Here is a 21,176-nt window from a genome sequence, read left to right on the forward strand (position 1 = left end):
TATAGCTCTCTGATGGTTCTTGGAGGAAATGCCTCAAGGAAATCACTCTCAAGCTGAATCAGAGGGCTTGTTTTCGTAGATGAAGGCCATTTTATTAAGTGGGATCTCGTGTGTTACCACAACTGGAAAGCGAAGCAGATAACTCAGGGTGGGGCTCGCTGCGTGGGGGGAGTGGAATGCAGTGACCCGGAGAGGAAGAGATGAGAGCGAGGAAGAGATGAGAGCGCTGGGCCGCTGGGCCCCTGGCAGAGGCCTCCAGAGGCAGTGAGTAGGAGGATACAGGCAGTGAGCCCCAAAGAGCAGAAGGTTCCCAAAGCAAGCAGCCTCCCTGAGGTTTTACTGGGGGTGTAGACAAACAGTTTTGTTAAGTATTTATTTATTTATTTGACTGTGCCAGGTCTTAGTTGCAGCCTTTGTGATATTTTAATTGCAGCATGTGGGATCTGAGGAAGGCGAGGCAACCCACTCTAGGATTCTTGCCTGGAGAATCCCCATGGACAGAGGAGCCTGGCAGGCTACAGTCCATGGGGTCACAAAGAGTCGGACACAAGTGAATGACTCAGAGCAGCACAGCACAGGACACGTGGGATCTAGTTCTCTGACCAGGGATCGATCCCTGGGCCCCCTGCATTAGGAACATGGAGTCTTAGCCAATCGGACCACCTAGGAAGTCCTCAGACAGGTTTTTAAGAACTTATATCCTTAAGTGGCTGAGTCGTGGGAATAGCACACATAAGTGACCCACCAAAGAAAGCCCTTTCTTGGTGCTTCCTTGATGGCTCAGATGGTAAAGAATCTGCCTGCAATGCATGAGACCTGGGTTTGATCCCTGGGTCAGGAAGATTCCTTGGAGAAGGCAATGCCTACACACTCCCATTGTTCTTGCCTGGAGAATTCCATGGACAGGGAAGCCTGGTGTGCTGCAGTCCATGGGGTCACAAAGAGTCGGACACGACTTAGCAACTAACACTTTCATATTCACTAGGAACAGGCAACACTGCAGCAGGTGCGGAGGGCAGCTGGAACCAGGCTCCCGGCTTCTGTCCCACCTTCCCACTCACCAGCTCCCTGGCCAGTGGCATGACTCTTCTGTACCATTTCCCAGTTACAGTGGGATGGCCAGAGTGCCTCTCCCTTTCTTAATGAGAAATAAATTAGCTAAATTAGAAACTTGCTTCTCATGGTAAGCACATCTGTTATTAGTCTCAGGACAAAGCTAAAAGAAGTGTGGTCTGTCTTCCTGACGCTGACCAGGACACCGACCACATGTCAGCTCGTTTCTCTTGCCACGTGGCCAATGCACAGTGTAGGTGGGGGGATCCCATGGCAAACGTTACTCTTGAATGTTGAAAACCATTTTTTTATGGAACAAACCAATAGAAAAGTGTGTTGGAGAAGCCAGCTGAATTCTTTCAGTCTCTCCACCTACACACATATGGCTGTTGGCATTCTCAGCACTGGATAATATCACGGCTTAAAAAGAAAATTGATTTAATGGAGAATTCCACCTCCATTTTATTTATTTATTTTGGCCACACCACGTGGCATTCAGGACCTAAGTTCCCCTGACCAGGGATCGAACCTACGCCTCCTGCAATGGCAGCGTGGATTCTTAATCACTAGACCACTAGGGAAATCTCTCACCTTCATTCCAGATCTAATGGTATTAAACTAAGTATCCTTGGAGGGCAGATGAGTCCTAACCAGTTCCATTTTTCTTAGTGAGGAACTTATTTTTACATATGAACTTTTGTAACTCACTTAGACTACTTTTATTTGCACTTACTTTTCATTTAAACATTTTGTTTAAAACATTAAAATTTAATAAAACTGTTGCTGCTTTTTGTTTTTACAGTCACAGATGTGATTTTTGATGAAGATGCCAAAACAATCAATGGGAAGTCTTTTTAATAAATGATGTTGGAACAACTGGAAGAAAAAGAACCTGAAACTTTACCTCAACCACACCTAAAAATTCATTTGAGATATAAAGATATGTTCATGACTTAGTGACAAGCAAAGACTTCTTAAACAAGCCACAGAAAACAATAACCATAAAAGAAAAAGCTGATAAATTGGACTTCATCAAAGTTTAAAACTTCAACTCTTCAAAAGTCTCTCTTAAGAAAATGAACAGACGAGCCACAGACTTGGGTAAAAAGATTTGCAAACAAATATCTGGCTAAGGACTGGTATGCAGAACATACAAAGAACTCCTACAATTCAATAATAAAATGACAATGAAATTTAAAAATGAGCTAAACCATTGAACAGATACTCCGCAAAAGAAGATAGATGAATGTGGCCAATAAGCACGTGAAAAAAAATATTCAACATCATTCATTATCAAGGAAATGCAAATTAAAACCACAGTGAGGCAACAGGACATACCTACCAGGATGGCTAGAATTTAAAGCACAGACAACACAAAATGCTGGCAAGCCTCTGGGACAGCTGCATGTCTCACACATTTTTGGTGGGAGTGTAAAATAGTACATCTACTTTGGAAAAAGTCCTGGCAGTCACTTTGAAACTAGTTATACACCTTCCTATGACCTGACAATTCTATTTCTAGATGTTCACCAAGAGAAATAAGAACATGTGTTCAGAGAAGGACTTGTGTATGATATCTTCATTCATAATAGCCTCAAACTAGAAACAGCTTGGGTGTTTGTGGGCATGCGTGCGTGCTCAGTCACGACCAACTCTGCAACCCCACGGACTGTAGCCCACCAGGCTCCTCTGTCCATGGGATTCTCCAGGCAAGAATACTGCAGTAAGTTGCCATTTCCTACTCAGGGACCTTCCTGACCCACAAACAGACTGTGGTTGAGTCAGATGATGGAATACAAATGGCCAATAATAAACAGGGACAAATACTGATGTATGTGATGACACGGATGAACCTCAAAAACTTTGTGCTGAATGAAAGCAGGCACATGCAAAAGAGTCCATACTGTGTGATTCCATCTATATGAAATTCTACAGCAGACAGAACTAATCTATGGCAGAGGGAAAAATCAGAGATATGGTTGCCTGGGCTGTGGGGAGGTGTGTTGTGGGGACTGACTGGGATGGAGCATGCAGGAAATTTCTGGGGTGATGGTAATTTCTATATCTTGATGGGAGGTTGGTATAAGCATTTGTCAAAACTCAGCAAACATACAATTAAGATTTGTGCATTTCATTGTATGTACATTTTATAGCAAAAGAAAAAATTTAAATATAAAGTATCAAAGTCTAGTTAATAATATGCATTCTGAAGTATTTAAGGGAAATGTTTTGATGTCTATAATTTTCTTTGAAATGCATCAAAAACTGGATGGATTTTTAAAAATATTTATTTGGCTGTGCCAGGTCTTAGTTGTAGCATGCAAGATCTTTTTAGTTGCAGCACATGGGATCTAGTTCCCTGACTAGGGATTGAACCCATGCCCCCTAAAGTAGAAGCATAGAGTCTTCGCCAGTGGACCACCAGGGACGTGCTCTAAAACACTTTGGACATTGCTGTATGTTTGAAATTTTTAAAAAATAATTGTTAGAAAAATTCAGTAACATCTCTCTTTTTTTATAGTTACCTTTTTAATCTTGGCAAGTGACACTATTGATGTGATTTTTTTCTACTTATGGTGATGATGTCATTTCCTTTTAAAATTAATTTGTTTAAATAAAAAGGAACTCAAGAGAAATAAGTAAGTAGATATTGGTATAGATGGTACATTGGCATAGATGGCAGAGCTCATGATGACAATGAGTGAACAAGGTAAGTCTGGGACAAAGGGGTGTTGTCAGATACCCAAGTTCTGGGGAGACCTCAACTTAAATCCTGTTTTGCTGCTTCCCAGCTCTGTGGCTGTGGGCAAGCCTCTCTGAGTTTGTTTCCTCAGGTAGAAGCAGGATGACACAATCTCCTCTGAAGGGAGGCTTGTTGTGAGATGACCCAGGGAAAACCTGGCTTGGGAGACCACAGTAAGCGCCACTCCACTGCCTGCATCTGGGAAGGGTGGAGAACAGTGCTACCTGGAAAAACAGTCTGAAGGATACAACCAAGGCCGGGGGCATACATGCTTGGTGGGGATGAGCGGTGGGCAGAGTGTAAGAACGTCCACCACACTGAGCGAGGAGTAAGAAGGCACTCCCCCTTCTTTATGGTCCAACTCTCACATCTGTACAAGACTACTAGGAAAATCCTAGCTTTAACTACACGGACCTTTCTCCAGTGGGGAGACAGTCATTAATCAAAGAATGATGGATTTTAAATGGATGGGTCAGGGAGGGCTTCTCTGAGGAAATGCACCTGAGCAGAGATCTGAAAGAGGACAGGAGTGAAGAGGGAAAGGGAGGAAAGAGAACTCCGGGCAGAAGGAAGCACATGTGCCAAGGCCCTGTGGCGGGAATGGTCATGGAGAGGATGAGAGGCTGAAGGAGCCTTGGAAGGGCCAGAGCAAAGAAACTGGTGGCTGCGCCAAGACGAGGTTTAAGATTGTGGGCATCCCATACAGGACCCGTACAGGTCATGTTAAACACTTCCTTTAAAAAATTTTAAATTTCTTTTTGGCTGCATTAGATCTTTGCTGTGTGTGGGCTTTCTCTAGTTATGGCAAGTGGGGGCTGCTCTCTAGTTGCAGTGCATGGGCTTCTCACTGCAGTGGCTTCTCTCGTATGCAGATCGTGGGCTCCAGGGTAGTTGGGCTTCAGTAGCCGCAGCCTATGGGCTCAGCAGTTGTGGTGCACGGGCTTAGTTGCCCTGTGGCACATGGGATCTTCCCAGACCAGGGACTGAACCCATGTCCCCTGCCTTGGCAGGTGGATTCCCAACTACTGGACCACCAGGGAAGTCCCCCCAATTTTTTTTTCCTAGAAGGTTTGAATACCTTGTATTTTATCTATTTATTTATTTTTTAATATGGGCCTTTTTTCCCCCCAATTTCATCATTTTTGGCTGTGCTGGGTCTCCGTCGCTGCATGGGCTTTTCTCTAATGGCAGAGAGCAGGGGCTACTCTCTAGCCGTGGTGTGCACGCTTCTGATTGCGGTAGCTTCTCTTGTTGCAGAGCATGGGCTCTAGGGTGCATGGGCTTCAGTAGCTGCAGCTCCCGGGCTTTAGGGCTTTAGTGTACCAGCTTGGTTGCTCCAAGGCATGTGGGATCCTCCTAGATTAGGGATCAAGCTCACGTCTCCTGCATTGGCAGGTGGATTCTTTACCGCTGAGCCACCAGGAAAGTCCCAGGATTTTCATTTTTATTTAAGAGCAATTGAAGGGTTTTCAGGAGGGGGAAGCCATGGCTGGTACAGTGCATTGCAAGTCACTGATTTCAGGGCTGCAGGTAGAGAACAGATCTGAAAGGGGTTCAGATGGCCATAGCCATTGTGCAGCTGAAGAATGCAAGTTGACCATGGTGATGATGCTGGAGACAGACAGAAAGGGATGTTTGCAAGAGCTATTTTGGAGGAAAGTCCACCAGCCTTGGGATGTAATGGATGGAGAGGGAGGGGCTCAGCACAATTCCTAGCTTGAACAACTGGATAGAGGCTGATGCCCTTCACTGAGAGACTACAGAGGAAGACTAGGGAGGTTTTGGGGGGTGGGTGAGGTAGGGGGAATAGCCTCGTTCCCTTTTGGACATGCTGAGTTTGCAGGACCTTTGAGATACACTGGAGGAGCCAAGCTGGCAGTTAGATGTGCAGGCTGGAGCTCAAAGGAAAGTATGGTTTGAAACCCAGATTTGAGAATTGTCCACATTCCGCAGTAATGGGGAGTTTCCCTGGTGGCTCAATGGTAACAACAGCAAGGTGCTAATGTTTACCCCGGTGTGGGTGAGATCACAAGAGGGAGCACCGAGAGAAAAAAGGACGACTCTTAGGGAAGTATCAGGGAGGACTTCAAACTTAATGACTGCAGGGGAGTGGGGGGCACCGATGCGTCTCCAAATAGGTAGAGGTGTGACTGGAAAGGCAGAAGGAAACTTCAAACTCAAGGAAGTGTTGAATCATAAAAGCAAGGGAGGTTTCTATCATTGGTCAGAGGGGACAGTAAAGCTTTGAATAATGATCATTGGATTTAGCAACTTGGAGGTCCTCGTGACCTTGGTGAGAGATGCTTTCGTCATCTCTGAAATGAGGTGGGAAGCTAGAGAGGTGAAGACAAGGAAAGGATGGGAGACAAGGAAGTGGAGATGAGTGTAGTCATCTCTTGAGAGAAGCTGACTTCTGAAAAGAAGGAAAGGAAAAGGTTTCACGTGCCAGTAGTCACACACACTCTGTCTTTTCCTAGACCTAATTCTGGAGCCTAACTTGTTTTGCTGGTTCCCCTCCATGCTTCTCCCTTTCTCCTCAACATACTGAAGCTATTTGGAACAATTAAGTAGGAGGCTTCCCTGGTGGCTCAGGTGGTAAAGAATCTGCTTCCATTGCAGGAGACCCAGGCTCTGACCCCTGGGTCAGGAAGATCCCCTGGAGAAGGGTATGGCAACCCACTCCAGTATTCTTGCCTGGAGAATCCCATGGAAAGGGAGCCTGGTGGGCTACAGTCCATGGGGTCGCAAAGAGTCGGACACGACTGAGTGACCAACATACACAAGTAAGAGGCACACTTCTAATCTGATCCTTCCTGAGACACTTCATCCAAGGGAAAGTTTTACTGGGGCTTTGTTGCCCAAAGCTTTGCCTATATCTTATCTTTGTCTATTTAGAGTATAGATTTCTAACCCTGGAAGGCCCAAGATTTCTGGGTTCTATTTCCTTTCATACCTGGTGAATTTCAGACACCAGGTAATTCTTTGCTGAGCTCATGTCTCCCTTATAAATCCTCACCAATTGCAGCCAATAGTAACCAACAGGGGTGACTGGTTTTCTGCCTTCCAGCCTCTTCCTTGTGGGCTGTCATCCTGGTAAACACATGGGCTTCCTCCCCAGTCAGAGCAGGCAGTAGCGTTACCCACATTTTGCTACTGCAGAACATAGAACTCCTACTTGTCAAGGGTCCTACCTCAGTTTCTTTGATTGCTTCTGCTCAAGTGCTGAGCCAACGTCACCACAGGCGAGTAACTCCATTCCTCTGGGCCTGTATCTTCATTGGCAAAATGAAGCCAACAGGACAGCCTACTTCATAGGGCTGTTACAGGGACTGCGTGAATCAATGCAGGTTCTGTGTTAGCCCAGTGTGCGAGCACTCAGGACGTGCTGCCTGTTCAGATGGTTGAGGAGGAGTTACATGTGTTAGTATGAGACGGACACTACGCTTATGAGTCTGATATACTAAGCAGCTGCCTTTTAAAAAGTGCTAAAGTGAGGCAGTCACCGGCCCAGGAGACAGGATACTCACTCACACTGGCCAGTCAGTGATTTTTCTTCTCTGTAAGCACATCTATATGGGAAGCCCAATTACCATCTGTGTCAGTTACGAACAGTTATAATAATGCTGCATCACAAATCGCCCCAAAACTTGGTGGCTTAAAGTAATAAGCATTTATTTACCTTAAGGGTCTCTGGGTTTGCAATCTGGACTGGGCTTGGCTGTGTTAGGGTTGGGGCCACTTGCCTATCAGCTGACTTTGGCTGAGGGGACAAGTATGACTTGGACACACATCTCTCATGCTCTGGAAAGCTCACCTGGTAAGGCTTCCAGGTGGTGGCAGTAGCGGTGCAAGAGCTCAGGCAAGCCCAATTGTGCAAGTGCTTTTCAATGCCCTGCTTACTTTATAAAGGAGGTAGCGGATGGCTTTGGAGCACAGGCACTGGAGGCCCACTGTCCAGCTTCCAAATCCAGCTGCCCCACTTCTAGCCTGTGATGTGGGGCAAGCAGCTTAATCTCACCAGGCCTCACTTTCCTCACCTGGACAAAGGAAATGAGAGCTGTGCCCGCCTTGGATCCCTGTTGTGAGGCCTGAGTGTCATCCGAGGAAAGCTCTGAGGAGTGCTGGGCACACCATCAGCCAACACCACTGGCCGTGACGATGTCACTCGGGTGCCAGGCACCATGCCGAGCACTTCCCACGCGTGACTTCTTTTGTCTTTGCGGCAACACATGAGGTGGCTCTTTGACCTTTCCTTTTACAGATGAGACACAAAGTGGACAAGGTTAAACAGCATGCCCAAGGCCACCCAGCTGACCAATGGGAGAGCCAGGATTCTACCTTAGGTCTGTGCCCAAGGTCACCCAGCTGACCAATGGGAGAGCCAGGATTCTACCTTAGGTCTGTCTCCCTAAACTGCTCTGCTCTATTTCTTCAACCCGTGCCCCAGGGTGTCACCAAATGTGAACGTTCCACAACACAGAAGCTAACTGAAACCCACTGGGAAACTATGTTCATCTTAACGTCATAATTTGCTTTTTAATGCTACACGCTGTGATGTGTAGTTATGGAAAGTGCGTTTATGTTGTCCTTTTAAAGATAATAGTCTCATCCTTGGCAGGGGTATCTGGATTCGGGCGAGACCTGGGACCCAGATGGAGACTTTACCTCTCAGGCTACAAGGAGGTAGATCTCCTCCTTACAGATCTCCTCTTCGGATGCCTGATGTTATTTATCTTCGATAGCTTCAACTTTTCTGCTGTCCACCCTGAAATGTCTGGTGCCTGACAGGTGTTTTTTTTTTTTTTCCAGATATTTGTTTTTTAAAGGCAGAGGAGCACTCCTTGCCTCAGGTCACTATCCCACTGATGCTATGTCGCCTGACGGGGGTGGGGGGAGATCCTAATGCCGGTCCTCACTTCCAGAGGGCTCACCGAGAAACCAAACACGGTGGCTTAACTGGGACCTCATGAGCACTCTCGGCGTGCCAGCTGCAGGATGGCAAGTCCTCCACCCTCAGATACAACTCGCTGTACTAGTAACAAGTGACCAGACAGGTCTCCCAGCCCTGCTTGCTGCTTATGGCTGTGTGAGCTTCCCCATCACGGCAACTCTCTGTCTAGCAGATGGACGGAAAGATAAAAGTAAACTCTCAACTTGCACAGTGGAATCTTTCCCTAGGGCTGTTTAAAAATATGAGTGAGGTTTGTGCCAGTTGCTGCCCTGCCTGGAGCTGAGGAGACAGGGCATGTGACCCCCAGACGACGGCCTGTGCTGGTCAGAGGTGGCTCTGTAGTGACCCCAACAGATATGCCCCATCTAAGGTCTGCTGCTGCTGCTAAGTCGCTTCAGTCATGTCTGACTCTGTGCGACCCCACAGACGGCAGCCCACCAGACTCCCCTGTCCCTGGGATTCTCTAGGGAAGAGTGGAGTGGGTTACCATTTCCTTCTCCAATGCATGAAAGTGAAAAGTGAAAGTGAAGTCGCCCAGTCGTGTCCGACTCTTCGCAACCCCATGGACTGCAGCCCATCAGGCTCCTCCGTCCATGGGATTTTCCAGGCAAGAGTACTGGAATGGGGTGCCATCACCTTCTCCGCATCTAGTCTAGAATTGGGCAAAGGGGATTTGGCTTACGGATTTTGGAGACTTAAACACTGGGGAGAGGACAGCTTTTACTGCCCCCATTTGACATCTGATGCGGGAGCCTGTGTGACAGGTCTCGCGAGACAACTTCAGGTAGGGTGGGGCAGGTCTCGCAAGACCTCTTCAGGAGGAGAGGGGCAGGGCCAGATGCCCATGTGCACACGCTCTGAATGAGGTCAGCGAGCAGTGAGGTGTCAAACGGAGAGGAATGAGTCCAGATTCTGGTTCCTCGTGGATCCTTGGGGGGCTGCTGGCCCTTGCTGTGTGTTTATTAATTTTTAAAAAATGTCCTGTGGTCGGCCTAGTTTCACTTAATGCCTAATAAAGGGAAAAACTGTTCACACAGCACCCCTGGGTCTGACACTGAGCAGCTGAAGTTAGTTAAGATCCTTCACTTTCAGAGATGACAGAGACCAGCAGCCTGGGAAGAAAACAACTTCTTCAGAAGCATGCCATCCCCAGGTGAAAGTGGCAGCTCAACCCCTTATATTAAATAAGACAAAAATCAGGCGAGGAGAGATCAAACCTCCAGGGGAAAAAAAAGCCCAAATTGCATACTTGGCTGCTGAGATTTGCTGTCTAGGAGTCCAGGATTGATGGGTCACTGCCCAACTGTCACGTGTATTTCTGACAGTCCAGACATCTCTCTACATTGTCTCTATATTAACATTCTCCTCATGGTACATCAAACAATGCCTGAGAGATTGGCCAGAGTCTGCAATGAGCTCCCTGGGCCATCAAAATCGGCTTCTGCCCTCCATTTCTCACTCCCATTCCCTGCTTAGATGATCACGCTACAGATTTTTCCTTCAAAGGTCTTGATACCAGGGTCTGTTTTCTCTCCAGTCTTCACTGGCTGGTTAAGACACCCCGTGGTTCTTTAACAGGCCTGGCTTTCCTACCGGCAGAGGACTCGGCCCTGCACAAAGCTCTGGTGACCTTGCTGACACGCCAGGCTTTTTGCGTTAAGATACAACTTCTCAGACTGAAGCCATCTACCAGGCGCGGACTGTGTGATGAGGACGATGAAAGTCTTGAGACATGAGCTTTCTCTCTTCATGTCTTATCTTCACAGAGTTAAGACAGGGAGTCATCAACCCCGTTTTATAGATGGAGAAACTGAGGCTCAGCCCCATTCACTTACCCAGCAAGTAAGCAGTGGAGCCAGGATCTGACTTGCACCTACTGCCAGCCCTGCTTCTTCCAAGAGCTACCTTGGATGACCGAGTGCTTATTTTGGGAAGCACCTGACAGCTCCTCATCCCCTACATGACACAAAGGTCATGGCTTAGAACTGTCAAGTCTCTTCACGATAACTTTTTATTTTTATTATTTTATTTTTCTTTTTTTACTTTTTGTTTTCTTCACTATAACTTTTTTTTTTAATTTTATTTTTAAACTTTACATAATTGTATTAGTTTTGCCAAATATCAAAATGAATCTGCCACAGGTATACTTTTTAAAGCGAAGATCTCTACAGTTTCCACCACTTAAGGCAGCATGTTCTGGCAGAAAGTTCATGAGCTTTGGAGATAGACTGAACTAAGCAAGATTTTGGCTTTCTGACTTATAGCAACTCGATCTGGGACAGACCACTCTCTCAGAGCCCACTTTCTCATCTGCAAAATAGGCATGACAGCGCTTCTCTACAAGAGAGCTGGGAAGCTCTACTGAGATCATAAGTAACGAAAGGCTGGTTCTCTCCTCTCCTCTCGTCAGCCAAGGACCCTGAAGGGCAGGCAGGACCACATAGAGGTTCCGTGGGAACCCCAAGCTCCAAGACGCTGCAAACGGGTACTTCCTGCCTGTGTGTATCTCTGTTGTTCACCAACCGCCTGCCTAGCAAGTCTGGCCTGTTTCCTCCGATTCACACCTGTATCCTGGCCCAATCTGGGTGACATCTGTTCTGTCTGGATGACAGCTCCGAGGGCAAAATTCCTCCAGCGAGACAAAACCACCCTCCTAGCAACCAGAAGTCTTTTGGTTCTGGAGCTAAACACATTTTGCTAATTCATCCTAACACAGTATTTCTTACACATTATGAGTTTATCAACTAAAGCAATTGTGGAGACTGCAGAAATACAGAAAACATTTGCTATAATTGATACTTGGAGATTGTGACCTTGTAAAACTCTATAAACATATGCCTGCATGAGAACACACAAAATTAAAATAATTGGGTGAGGTCTGAGGAGTTGTGATTTTCCTTTTTAAAATACTCTTTAATATACACAATTATCGTTCAGTTTATTAAATGAGCATTCTAGAGAAAATCTGCTGAGGATGCTGACTCTTAAGCAGCATGCCCACACCATTCCTGCCCACTGCCCTCATTCTGCCTGTGGGGCCTTTGAAGGGTTCCACTCAGGGGGCTTGGACCAGCTTCCCCTGGCAGAAAGAACCAACCCAGGCTGGAAGGGGGAATTTCACAGGGACAAAGCCCTGGCTCACCCGGGGAGCTTTCCACACAGCACAGGCAGCTGGCTGCCTCTTCACACTGAGCACACTTCTGGTTGAAGCAGCGAGCTGGCACCGTGCTTCCTCCTATGGAGCCAGAGACAGAGTCAGGCCCGAGCGACAGTAACATGGACAAACTGCTTCTGAGGCTTAGATGGGAGCCAAAGGGTCTTAGCACAAGGCACACTGAACATATACATGTCCTTGGAGAGAGGCGGGTCCATCATTGCAGGCAGGACCAGAGGTCTGGGTGGGCTGAGCATCTAAGGAGAAGCAGAACATCAAGGCCAGTACCCATCACAGGCAATGAGCATCCGTGGAGCCCCCGAGGCCAGGCAGATGGCAGCATGTAGCTCAATGTGGCTTTTCGAAGAGGTATTCAAGATCCGGGGCCCGCAGTCGCTGCTCTTTGTTTTTGTTCTTAGCAAAGTCTCTCAGCAGGGTCATGACTTCGTTTTCAAATATTTCTGGGGCTGGTTTTGCTTCTGTAAGGATGGGCAAAAAGAATTACATTGGTCAGTCAACTGTCAGATATAGAAAGATATAGAACGATCTTTTTTTTTTTTTAAATATTTATTTATTTATTTGACCGCACGGGGTCTTAGTTGCAGCACTCAGGATCTTCGATCTTTGTTTCGGCAGGTGGGATCCAGTTCCCTGACCAAGGATCGAATCCATGCCCCTGCATGGGGAGCACGGAGACTTAGTTACTGGACCACAAGGAAAACCCCGATGGTATAAGGACCTTAAAACTTGAAACTCTGGCTTGGCCTAAAACCACAGTGGGCACACAGAGCAGCTGCATTCTTTCTCTGGATATACACACAGCCTGCACCACAGGCTGGCAACCTCCGGCAGCTGGTATTTGTAAAGAGTGCTATTGGAGCAGCTGCTCTCACTTGTTTACATATTGTCCGTGGCTGCTTTTGCGCTACGATGGCAGGGCTGAGCAGTTGCCACAGAGACCATATGGCCACAAGACGACAGCATTTATTATCTGGCCCAGCATTTATTATTTGACAAACACAGCTGACCCCTGGCCTGCCCAGCCTTGGCTGTTCTGTTTTGCTTTGCATTCGGTACTTCAGTTGTTTTTGGAATACTGTGTTTTTCCTTCTAGTCTATTAATTTCCTGAGGCAAAATTCCTTGGATATTAAGTGAAAGCAACTGATAACTCCAGTAAAATCAAAACATAAAAGAATTTACTGGAAGGCTATAACAGAGGCCCATAAAACTGACATGAACCTGTAGAACCAGATTTGGATGGAGGCAACAAAGGCACCAAGAGCAGACAGGAGGGGATGCCAGCCTCAGGGCAGCAGGAGTCTGGCGGATGCTGCACACCTCCGGCCTTTCTTTCCACCCCCAAGTCTCTCACTTAAGCAAAGCCTCCCATTGGGAAAGCTTGGGTACTAAGCTTTGGAATTACCCTCCTAGCAACACTAAACACAACGTCAGGAGAGGGCATTCCTCAAAACAAAGTCTGATTTTCCCTCATTCGGCACACAGCTGGCATCTGGTGGGCCTGGCGTCTGTTGTTTTGTGTGACCATCAGAGTAAGATCGAGGCGATTTCAGTTTCCCCCTAGAATGCTGAAAACTGGACAGAACACCCCATTCATCCCAACAAGAAAAAGTCAGATAAACTAGAAACATCATAACTTTTTTGAAGTCATTAGAGAGCTGAGGTCACAGGCACCCAAAGAAAATAAAACATAAGGAAAGAAAGGCCCCTCAAAGGAGAAAATGGACATGAACACACATGCTCACTTGAGATAGGGCACAGGAAGAAGGGGCACTGGGCACCATACAAACAGGCAAGAATTTAGCTAAAATTGTTCATCAACTGCTGAAAGCCAAGTGTAGGTGAGCATGAGTGTAAAATCTCTGGGAGCCACAGACACAAGGGGAATCTGCCCCAGGGGGCAGGTTCTTCTCAACAACCCCTCACTGAGTATGCTCACAATGAAGACAGGGTCCAGAGCAGGAGGCTGCAGAAAGCCTCCCTCAGCAATGGAGGCCAGGAGTAGGGGAACAGAAAAACACAGCCCCCACCCCCCAAAAGCATAAACCCCAGCCTAGTCCTTCTTCTCTACAGAACAAAACCTTCAAGGGTCTGTGAATAGGTCAGTGAGTCCTGTCTCCTACAGGGCACATGTGAGGACCCGCTTGGGTTAGTGGAAAATCCTCTACCCCTGTGGGACCAGCAGGATCACTGAAAAAAGACCCTCCACCATGACGCATGATCACAGGGTCGGAAGCTGGACCAGGACAACAGAGAACACCCTCCCCATCTCCCGTCCCCAAACTAACAAGCACCATCTGGAAATCAGTAGGTTTCTGCCTCTGGGGGAGGGCAACACCACGGACAGCCCTTTCGGGGCACAGAAACACAGGGAAGCGCACATGGTGAGACGTGCTGCCCTGGTGGCTCCGTGGTAAAGGATCCACCTGCCAGTGCAGAAGGCGTGGGTTCAATACCTGGGTCAGAAAGATGCCTGGAGAAGCAAGTGGCAACCCACTCCAGTATTCTTGCCTGGGAAATCACATGGACAGAGGAGTTTGGTGGGTTACAGTCCACTGGGTCTCAAAGAGTCAGATATGACTAAGCACACATGTATGCATATATACTGTAAACCCTAGGGCAATCACTAAAAAAATTATAAAGAGATATAAGAAACCAATGGTGGAGATAAAATGAAATTTTAAATACTCAAAATCCACAGAAGTAGAGGGGGAAGAGAACAAAAAACAGTAGAAATAGAAAACAACAACAACAAAAAGATGGTAAGTTTTAATTCAATCACACTGGTAGTTATATGCAAATGGCCAAAACACACCAATGAAAAGACATAAGATCAGATTAAAAAGAATGACAATATAAGCTATCTATAAGAAGCTCAACTTCAATATAAAGACAAAGATACATTAAAAGACTTCCAGGTTGGCCCTGAATATTTCCCACTCCCCTGTGTACAAGCCCTGTGGAAACTAAGTGGAAATATGGTGTATAATTTCTTGAGAAGGGTCCATTAAAAAATGGAGTGTGCTCTCTTACTCTTTTTCCCTGGCTGAAATATAGACATGACAGATAGAGCCTTGGCAGCCATCTTGAGGTCATGAGGTAGCCAACACGGGGGAGGGTGAAGGAACAAGTCAAGAGGAATCTGGCCTTAATGACTCTGAAACCCCTCTGTGCGTTCTGGAGGGCCTAACTCTGAACTTCTGTTATGAGAAAGAAAAACACAGTTCTGTCTTCCTTAAGCCACTGTTGTTTTGGGGTTCTTTTACTCACAGCCAAAGCTAACCCTAACTACACACAGTGAGAATTCATTCCTCACAAAGCTGGTGTCAAGAGAGAGACTCCCAAGGACTTCATGCTAGGCAGCCGGAACTGTCTTGTTCCACTTCATTCCTGCCCTGGTGTTTCTTCAACTTTCCCTTTGATGCTAAGAGTTTCCTATACTCTTAGCCTTAGAGAATTTCACTAAATTCTCTTTTTGCTTAAGTTAGACGCAATCAGTTTCTATTGCTTGCCAACAAAGGACCTTAACTTGTAAGACAAATTTTGCACATTTTGGAAAAATCTGAAGAGAGGTTGGGTTGAGTATCTATAAAAGAAAAACAAACTGCCCATGATACCTTTCCAGACTAAATCAGCCCACATCATCCCGTTTTTCACCTTATGCTGCTTATCATGCCTAGTACCTGTAGCCCAGTAGTAAATATCCCAGTCGTTACTGGGTTCATTAATCAGGCGATCGTAGAGGTTCAGCTGTTTCTCTGTCATGTGTTGCAGATGTTCCTTAGCGAAGAGGCTAGAGTCAAGAAAGACAAAGGTGAAAAGGCTGTCTCTAGCCAGAGAGAAGCAACCCCCATTCTCCTCTTCCCCTACCTAAGCAGGATGCAGTTTTCCAGCATTCCCCTCTTTCTGCTCTCATAGAGCAGCCGGGCTCGTTTGGTTTCTATGGATTCATCAGTTCGCTCCTGCCAGGGAGGCAAAGGGATTTCAATCATATCCTTCTGGGAATCTGTTGGGCTGTCACCTCTGTAGCAGCGTCTGCATGATGTCATGCTGAGTGAAGGAGACACTAGGCGGCGCCTTGACACAGCAAGCATCTGAAACAAAAAAGCCACAAACATCTTTTTTTTTTCTTTTTGGCCAAGGCGTGCAGGATCTTAAGCTCCCCAACCACAGATTGAACCCAGGTCTGTCGCAGTGAAAGCCCAAGTCTAACCACTGGACTACCAAGGAACTGCCTCCCATAAGCACCTTTTTAACAAGGATGACCATCCCTGTCATTCACTCAGCACATAAACCAGGTGCAAAATGCATCTTGTCTCCTTTAGACCTTAAGAAGTTACGTTGACTTTATAATAAGTATAGACGGAATTTAATCTTTAAAAACTGTGAACTGTTATATATCTGAAATTTATAAAATATTGTAAGTCAACTACACCTCAATTTAAAAAAAAAGAAATTATGCTGACACTGTCCCCACTTTACAGCTTAGGAAGCTGAGACTCAGAGAGGTTAAATGACTCACCAAGATCACCCAAATATTAAGAATAATTCCTGAGGGTTGGAACCCAACTCTGACTGCAAACATGTTCTTAACCAGTGCCTTCCCAGAAAGTCTCCAATGGAAATATTTTCTTCTTCCCTTGCATTCCCTTCAAATTCTCACAATATGGTCTGCATTCTAGTCACCTGCTTGTGTTAAAATCTGAGCATACAGTGATGGCAGGGTCCCTAACTCCCCAAAGTTTCCCGATATAGAGAAGGGCAAAAACTATCAAGATGAAATGAGAAGGCGGTGACGTCAGCAAGATGGTGTTAACAGGAAGCCCCACACTTTCCTTCTCCTGTGGAGACACCAACTCCCAACACATGGACCAGTTTCCTTTATAAGAAATCCAGAAACCAGCTAAGAGGCTCCTGAACCCTGCTGCGGCTGCTGCTGCTGCTAAGTCGCTTCAGTCGTGTCTGACTCTGTGCGACCCCATAGACAGCAGCCCACCAGGCTCCCCCGTCCCTGGGATTCTCCAGGCAAGAACACTGGAGTGGGTTGCCATTTCCTTCTCCAATGCATGAAAGTGAAAAGTGAAAGTGGAGTCACTCAGTCATGTCTGACTCTTAGCGACCCCATGGACTGCAGCCTACCAGGCTCTTCCATCCACGGGATTTTCCAGGCAAGAGTACTGAAGTGGGGTGCCATTGTCTTCTCCTGAACCCTAGGTGAGCACAAAAACAGCTGCATCACAGCTAGAAAATTCATGGGCCTCATTCACCACAGTCCCTGCCCCTGGCTCAGCCCAGTGCAACTGGAGAAAATTCTCAGCCACCGGCTTCTCTCTGGGGAGGGAAAGACTGAAACAGACGTCCAACACATGGCCTTTCATGGGGAGGCCTGGGTGACTAGTTTCCGTCTTGTTTGAATTGAAGTGTGACAAAAGGTGCCAGGTTGGGGGCTGCTGAGAACTAGGTGAGGGTTTGGACTAGCACACGCTTACTTGCCATCGCCCCTACCTGTGGCTCAGGACAAAACTAGCAGAAGAAAATCTCCAATTCTTGGCTTTTCCCTGGAGGAAGACTTGGCATGTGTGTCCAATGTTCCAACTTTTTGGGTAGCTGCCTGAAAGAAAGTTTTCTTTTTTGCCTGTCTCAGAGCACTAACAGAACCCAGTATACTCTAGATATCTGGGGGTCTCTGCAAACAAAAAGAGCTGGATGGCTTGCTGCTGCTCTGAGGACCCATGGTACAGCAGACAGAGGCCAACAGAAAGAAAAAGGAGCATGCATCCCAAACTCCTGCTTTCCAAGGAGCTGTACAAGAGACTAATTTCCGTCTTGGCCAACCTGCAGCACTCACGGGACCTGGGGTACTCTAGAAGACTGGAATGGGCTGAGAAGAGTTGGGAAGCTTGCGGCAGCTACAGAGAACCTGCAGTGCCATAAACAGACACAAGAGGGAGCCAGAGGTTATGAGCACTTGAAAAAAGCCAGCAAATCCCTTTGGTTGGGAATTTACATGCACAAGTCTAGAGAAGACATTTCCATACAAAAAGTTTGAGAGGCCCCAAGATTCTCTGGCAGAACTGATGCAAAAGATCTTTCTTGTACAAAGAAAAGACTGGGAGGTGGTTACTTTTTCAAATGCATGGATCTAAGCACAAAGCTCCAAGGTACATGAGAAAGAGCAAAACAAGGCCTAACCAAAGATACAAAATAAACTTCCAGCAACCAATCCTGGAAACAGACATATATGAATTACCTGACAAATAACTCAAAAAAAGTTGTCATCAAGATGTTCAGTGAGCTGAGGAAAACAACACATAAGCAAAATGAGAATCCTGATAGAAAAAAAAATGTTTTTAAATTGGAACTAAAGAATAACAATTTTTGAAAAATTCACCACAGAACTTAAGCAGCATACTTGATCAACTAGAAAAAAAATCAGTGAACATAGTTTACTTGAGACTACTCATTCAGAGGAAGAAAATGAAAAACAAATGAGTGAGATAAGCTTGTGAGACATCACCAACCTGACCAATATAAATACTATGGGAGTCCCAGGAGGAGAAAAGAGAAAGGGGCGGGAAGAGTACTTGAAGGAAAAATGGCTCAAAACTTCCCAAACTGGGGGAAAGAAATGGACATCCAAATTGAAGCAGCAGATGACATTATCCTTATGGCAGAAAGTGAAGAGGAACTAAAGAGCCTCTTGATGAAAGTGAAAGAAGAGCATGAAAAAGCTGGTTTAAAGTTTAACATTCTTTTTAAAAAAACTAAGATCATGGCATCCAGTCCCATCACTTCATGGCAAACACATGGGGAAACAATGGAAACAGTGACAGACTTCTTTCTGGGCTCCAAAATCACTGCAGATGGTGAGTGCAGCCATGAAATTAAGACGCTTGCTCCTTGGAAGAAAAGCTATGACAAACCTAGACAGCATATTAAAAAGCAGAGACATTACTTTGCCAACAAAGGTCTGTATAATCAAAATTATGGTTTTTCCAGTAGTCATGTATGGACGTGAGAGTTGGACCATAAAGAAAGCTGAGCGCCGAAAAATTGATGCTTTTGAACTGTGGTGTTGGAGAAGACTCTTGAGAGTTCCTTGGACAGCAAGGAGATCCAGTCAGTCAATCCTAAAGGAAATCAATCCTGAATATTCAGGGAAGAACTGATGCTGAAGCTGAAGCTCACCTGATGTGAAGAACTGACTTATTAGAAAAGGCCCTGATGCTGGGAAAGTTTGAAGGCAGGAGGAGAAGGGGCAACAGAGGATAAGATGGTTGAATGGCATCACCGAGTCAATGGACATGAGTTTGAGCAAGCTCTGGGAGCTGGTGATTAACAGGGAAGCCTGGCTTGTTGCAGTCCATGTGGTCACAAAGAGATGGACACTGAGCGACTGAACAAACAAAAAGGAGCCAAAGGACAGTAGATAATAACACAAAAGCATACGAAAGCATAAAGCTCACTGGTAAAAGTAAATTATGACAAACAAAGGCTACTGTAACACTGCAATGATCGTAGGTAAATCACATTTAATTCTGACTTAAAAGTTAAAGACATTTAAAAAAAGCTATAAAATATACTAGTGGATACAGAATAAAATGTCATTGTAATATCAATAACATAAGGTGGGAGTAGTAAAAGAGAAGTTTTCGGATGAGACTGAAGCTATTATCAGCTTAAAATACATTATAAAATGCTTAATGCAAGCCCTATGGTAACCACAAAGGAAACATTTATACACAATAGAAATGAGAAAGGAATCACAGCATGTCTATAGAAAAATATCAATAAAACACAGAAGATGACAGCAAGAGAGGAAAAGGACACAAAGCTACAAAATAGAAAACAATGAACAGAATGGCAACTCTAGGTCCTTCTCTATCAGTAATATTTTAAAGGTAAACAGATTAAACTCCCCAATCAAAAGACACACAGAGACTGAAGGGATTTTTAAAAACCCACAAAATCCAACTATATGCCTTACAAGAAACTCATTTTAGATGCAGGCTGAAAGTGAAAGTGTGAAACACATTCCACTGCAAATAGAAACCAAAAGAGAGCACAGATGGCCCTACTTTCACTAGACAAAATCAACTTTAAGTCAAAAGTATCAGAAGAGATTTTAAAAGGCCATGAAATAATGATGAAAGGGTCAACTCACCAAAAAGCTACAACAATTATACATACAAGCAACATCTGAACACCCAAATATATGAAGCAAATATTGACAGACCTGAACGGAGAAATTGCAACACAATAGTTGGGGATTTCAAAAGCCACTTTCAATATGCATAGAACACCCAGAGAGAAGATCAGTAAGGAAGTAGAGGACAGGAACAACACTGTAAGCCAAATGGGCCAAACATACATACACAGAACATTCCACCCAACAGGAGCAGAATACACATTATTTTCAAGCACTCTAAGAATATTCTCCAGGACAGAGAGCATGTTAGGTTACAAAACGAGTTTTAACAAAAAAGATCGAAATCATACAAGGCATCTTTTCTGACCACAACAGACTAAAACTAGAAATCAAGAGCACAAAGAAAACTGGAAAATTCACAAATAAGTGAAAATTGAACAACACCCTCACTCTTGAACTGGGTCAAAGGAGAAATCAAAAGGGAATCAGAAAATATCTGGAGACAAAAACACATCACAAAATCATGAAATTGGCAAAGAGCAGTATTAAAAGAAAAATTTACAGTGTTAACAGCCTATATTCAAAACGAAAAAAGATCTTATGAAACCATGTGAAATCACGACAGACACTAGAGAAGATTTAAAAAGAACAGAGAGGCTTAAGAACAGAGACAAAAAGCGCCCAGAAGCTGTCCGGCCAGTACCACCTGCAAATAGGTGAAATCTGAATTGGGTCTCTAACGAAGACTGATGGTTCAACGATATTGCGAGACAAGCACACAGCGGGCTCAGGCCAGGGTGGATGTAACCTGAATCTCCTACGTTGCAAGATCAACCTCTCCTTGGGTCTGCCCTTGCCTGGGCTATGTAAGACAGATAGATGCTTCTCTAGGTATCCACAACTTCAGAGGAAAACGAGACACAGTTCCCACCCTGGCCTGCCCAGGAGTCTAGAACCACCCCCTCCCCCCATTCTCCTCACCCGCGCAAGAGCCGGGAAGACAGCGACCACCGCCATTTTTCCCGACCCGCATCAAAGGCCTACAGCCCAGCCACTTCCGGATACTTTCGAACACCAGGGCCTCAGACAGCGGCGCCGAAGACTTGA

General features: G+C 45.6%; 1 protein-coding gene across 2 annotated transcripts; it reads right to left on the reverse strand.

The window, feature by feature from the left end:
* Window positions 1-11,639: 11,639 nt before the first annotated feature.
* Window positions 11,640-21,103, reverse strand: SDHAF2 (succinate dehydrogenase complex assembly factor 2). Of its 2 annotated transcripts, XM_086383653.1 has the most exons (5): window positions 21,051-21,103; window positions 17,426-17,531; window positions 15,791-16,014; window positions 15,604-15,713; window positions 11,640-12,380 (listed from the first exon to the last, which is right to left on the reverse strand). In XM_086383653.1, the coding sequence occupies exons 3-5, from the start codon at window positions 16,012-16,014 to the stop codon at window positions 12,250-12,252; spliced, it is 465 nt and encodes a 154-aa protein (XP_086239779.1). In that variant the 5' UTR covers window positions 17,426-17,531; window positions 21,051-21,103; the 3' UTR covers window positions 11,640-12,249. The 2 variants fall into 2 exon arrangements, with proteins under 2 accessions (XP_086239779.1, XP_086239778.1); XM_086383652.1 differs by lacking the exon at window positions 17,426-17,531.
* Window positions 21,104-21,176: the final 73 nt, after the last annotated feature.

This window comes from Bos grunniens, chromosome 29 (assembly GCF_055505025.1).
Source record: "Bos grunniens cultivar Pamir isolate PY7600 chromosome 29, Bosgru_T2T1.0, whole genome shotgun sequence".
Classification (NCBI taxonomy): Eukaryota; Metazoa; Chordata; class Mammalia; order Artiodactyla; family Bovidae; genus Bos; species Bos grunniens.

Bases quoted from the DNA above. Each gene is read 5' to 3' on its own strand.
- SDHAF2 (XM_086383652.1), bottom strand. From the start codon at position 21,086: ATGGCGGTGGTCGCTGTCTTCCCGGCTCTTGCGCGG. The intron at 16,015-21,050 runs GTGAGGAGAATG...TTTTTGTTTCAG, and splicing joins TCTTCCCGGCTCTTGCGCGG to ATGCTTGCTGTGTCAAGGCG. The intron at 15,714-15,790 runs GTAGGGGAAGAG...TCTTGACTCTAG, and splicing joins GAAAACTGCATCCTGCTTAG to CCTCTTCGCTAAGGAACATC.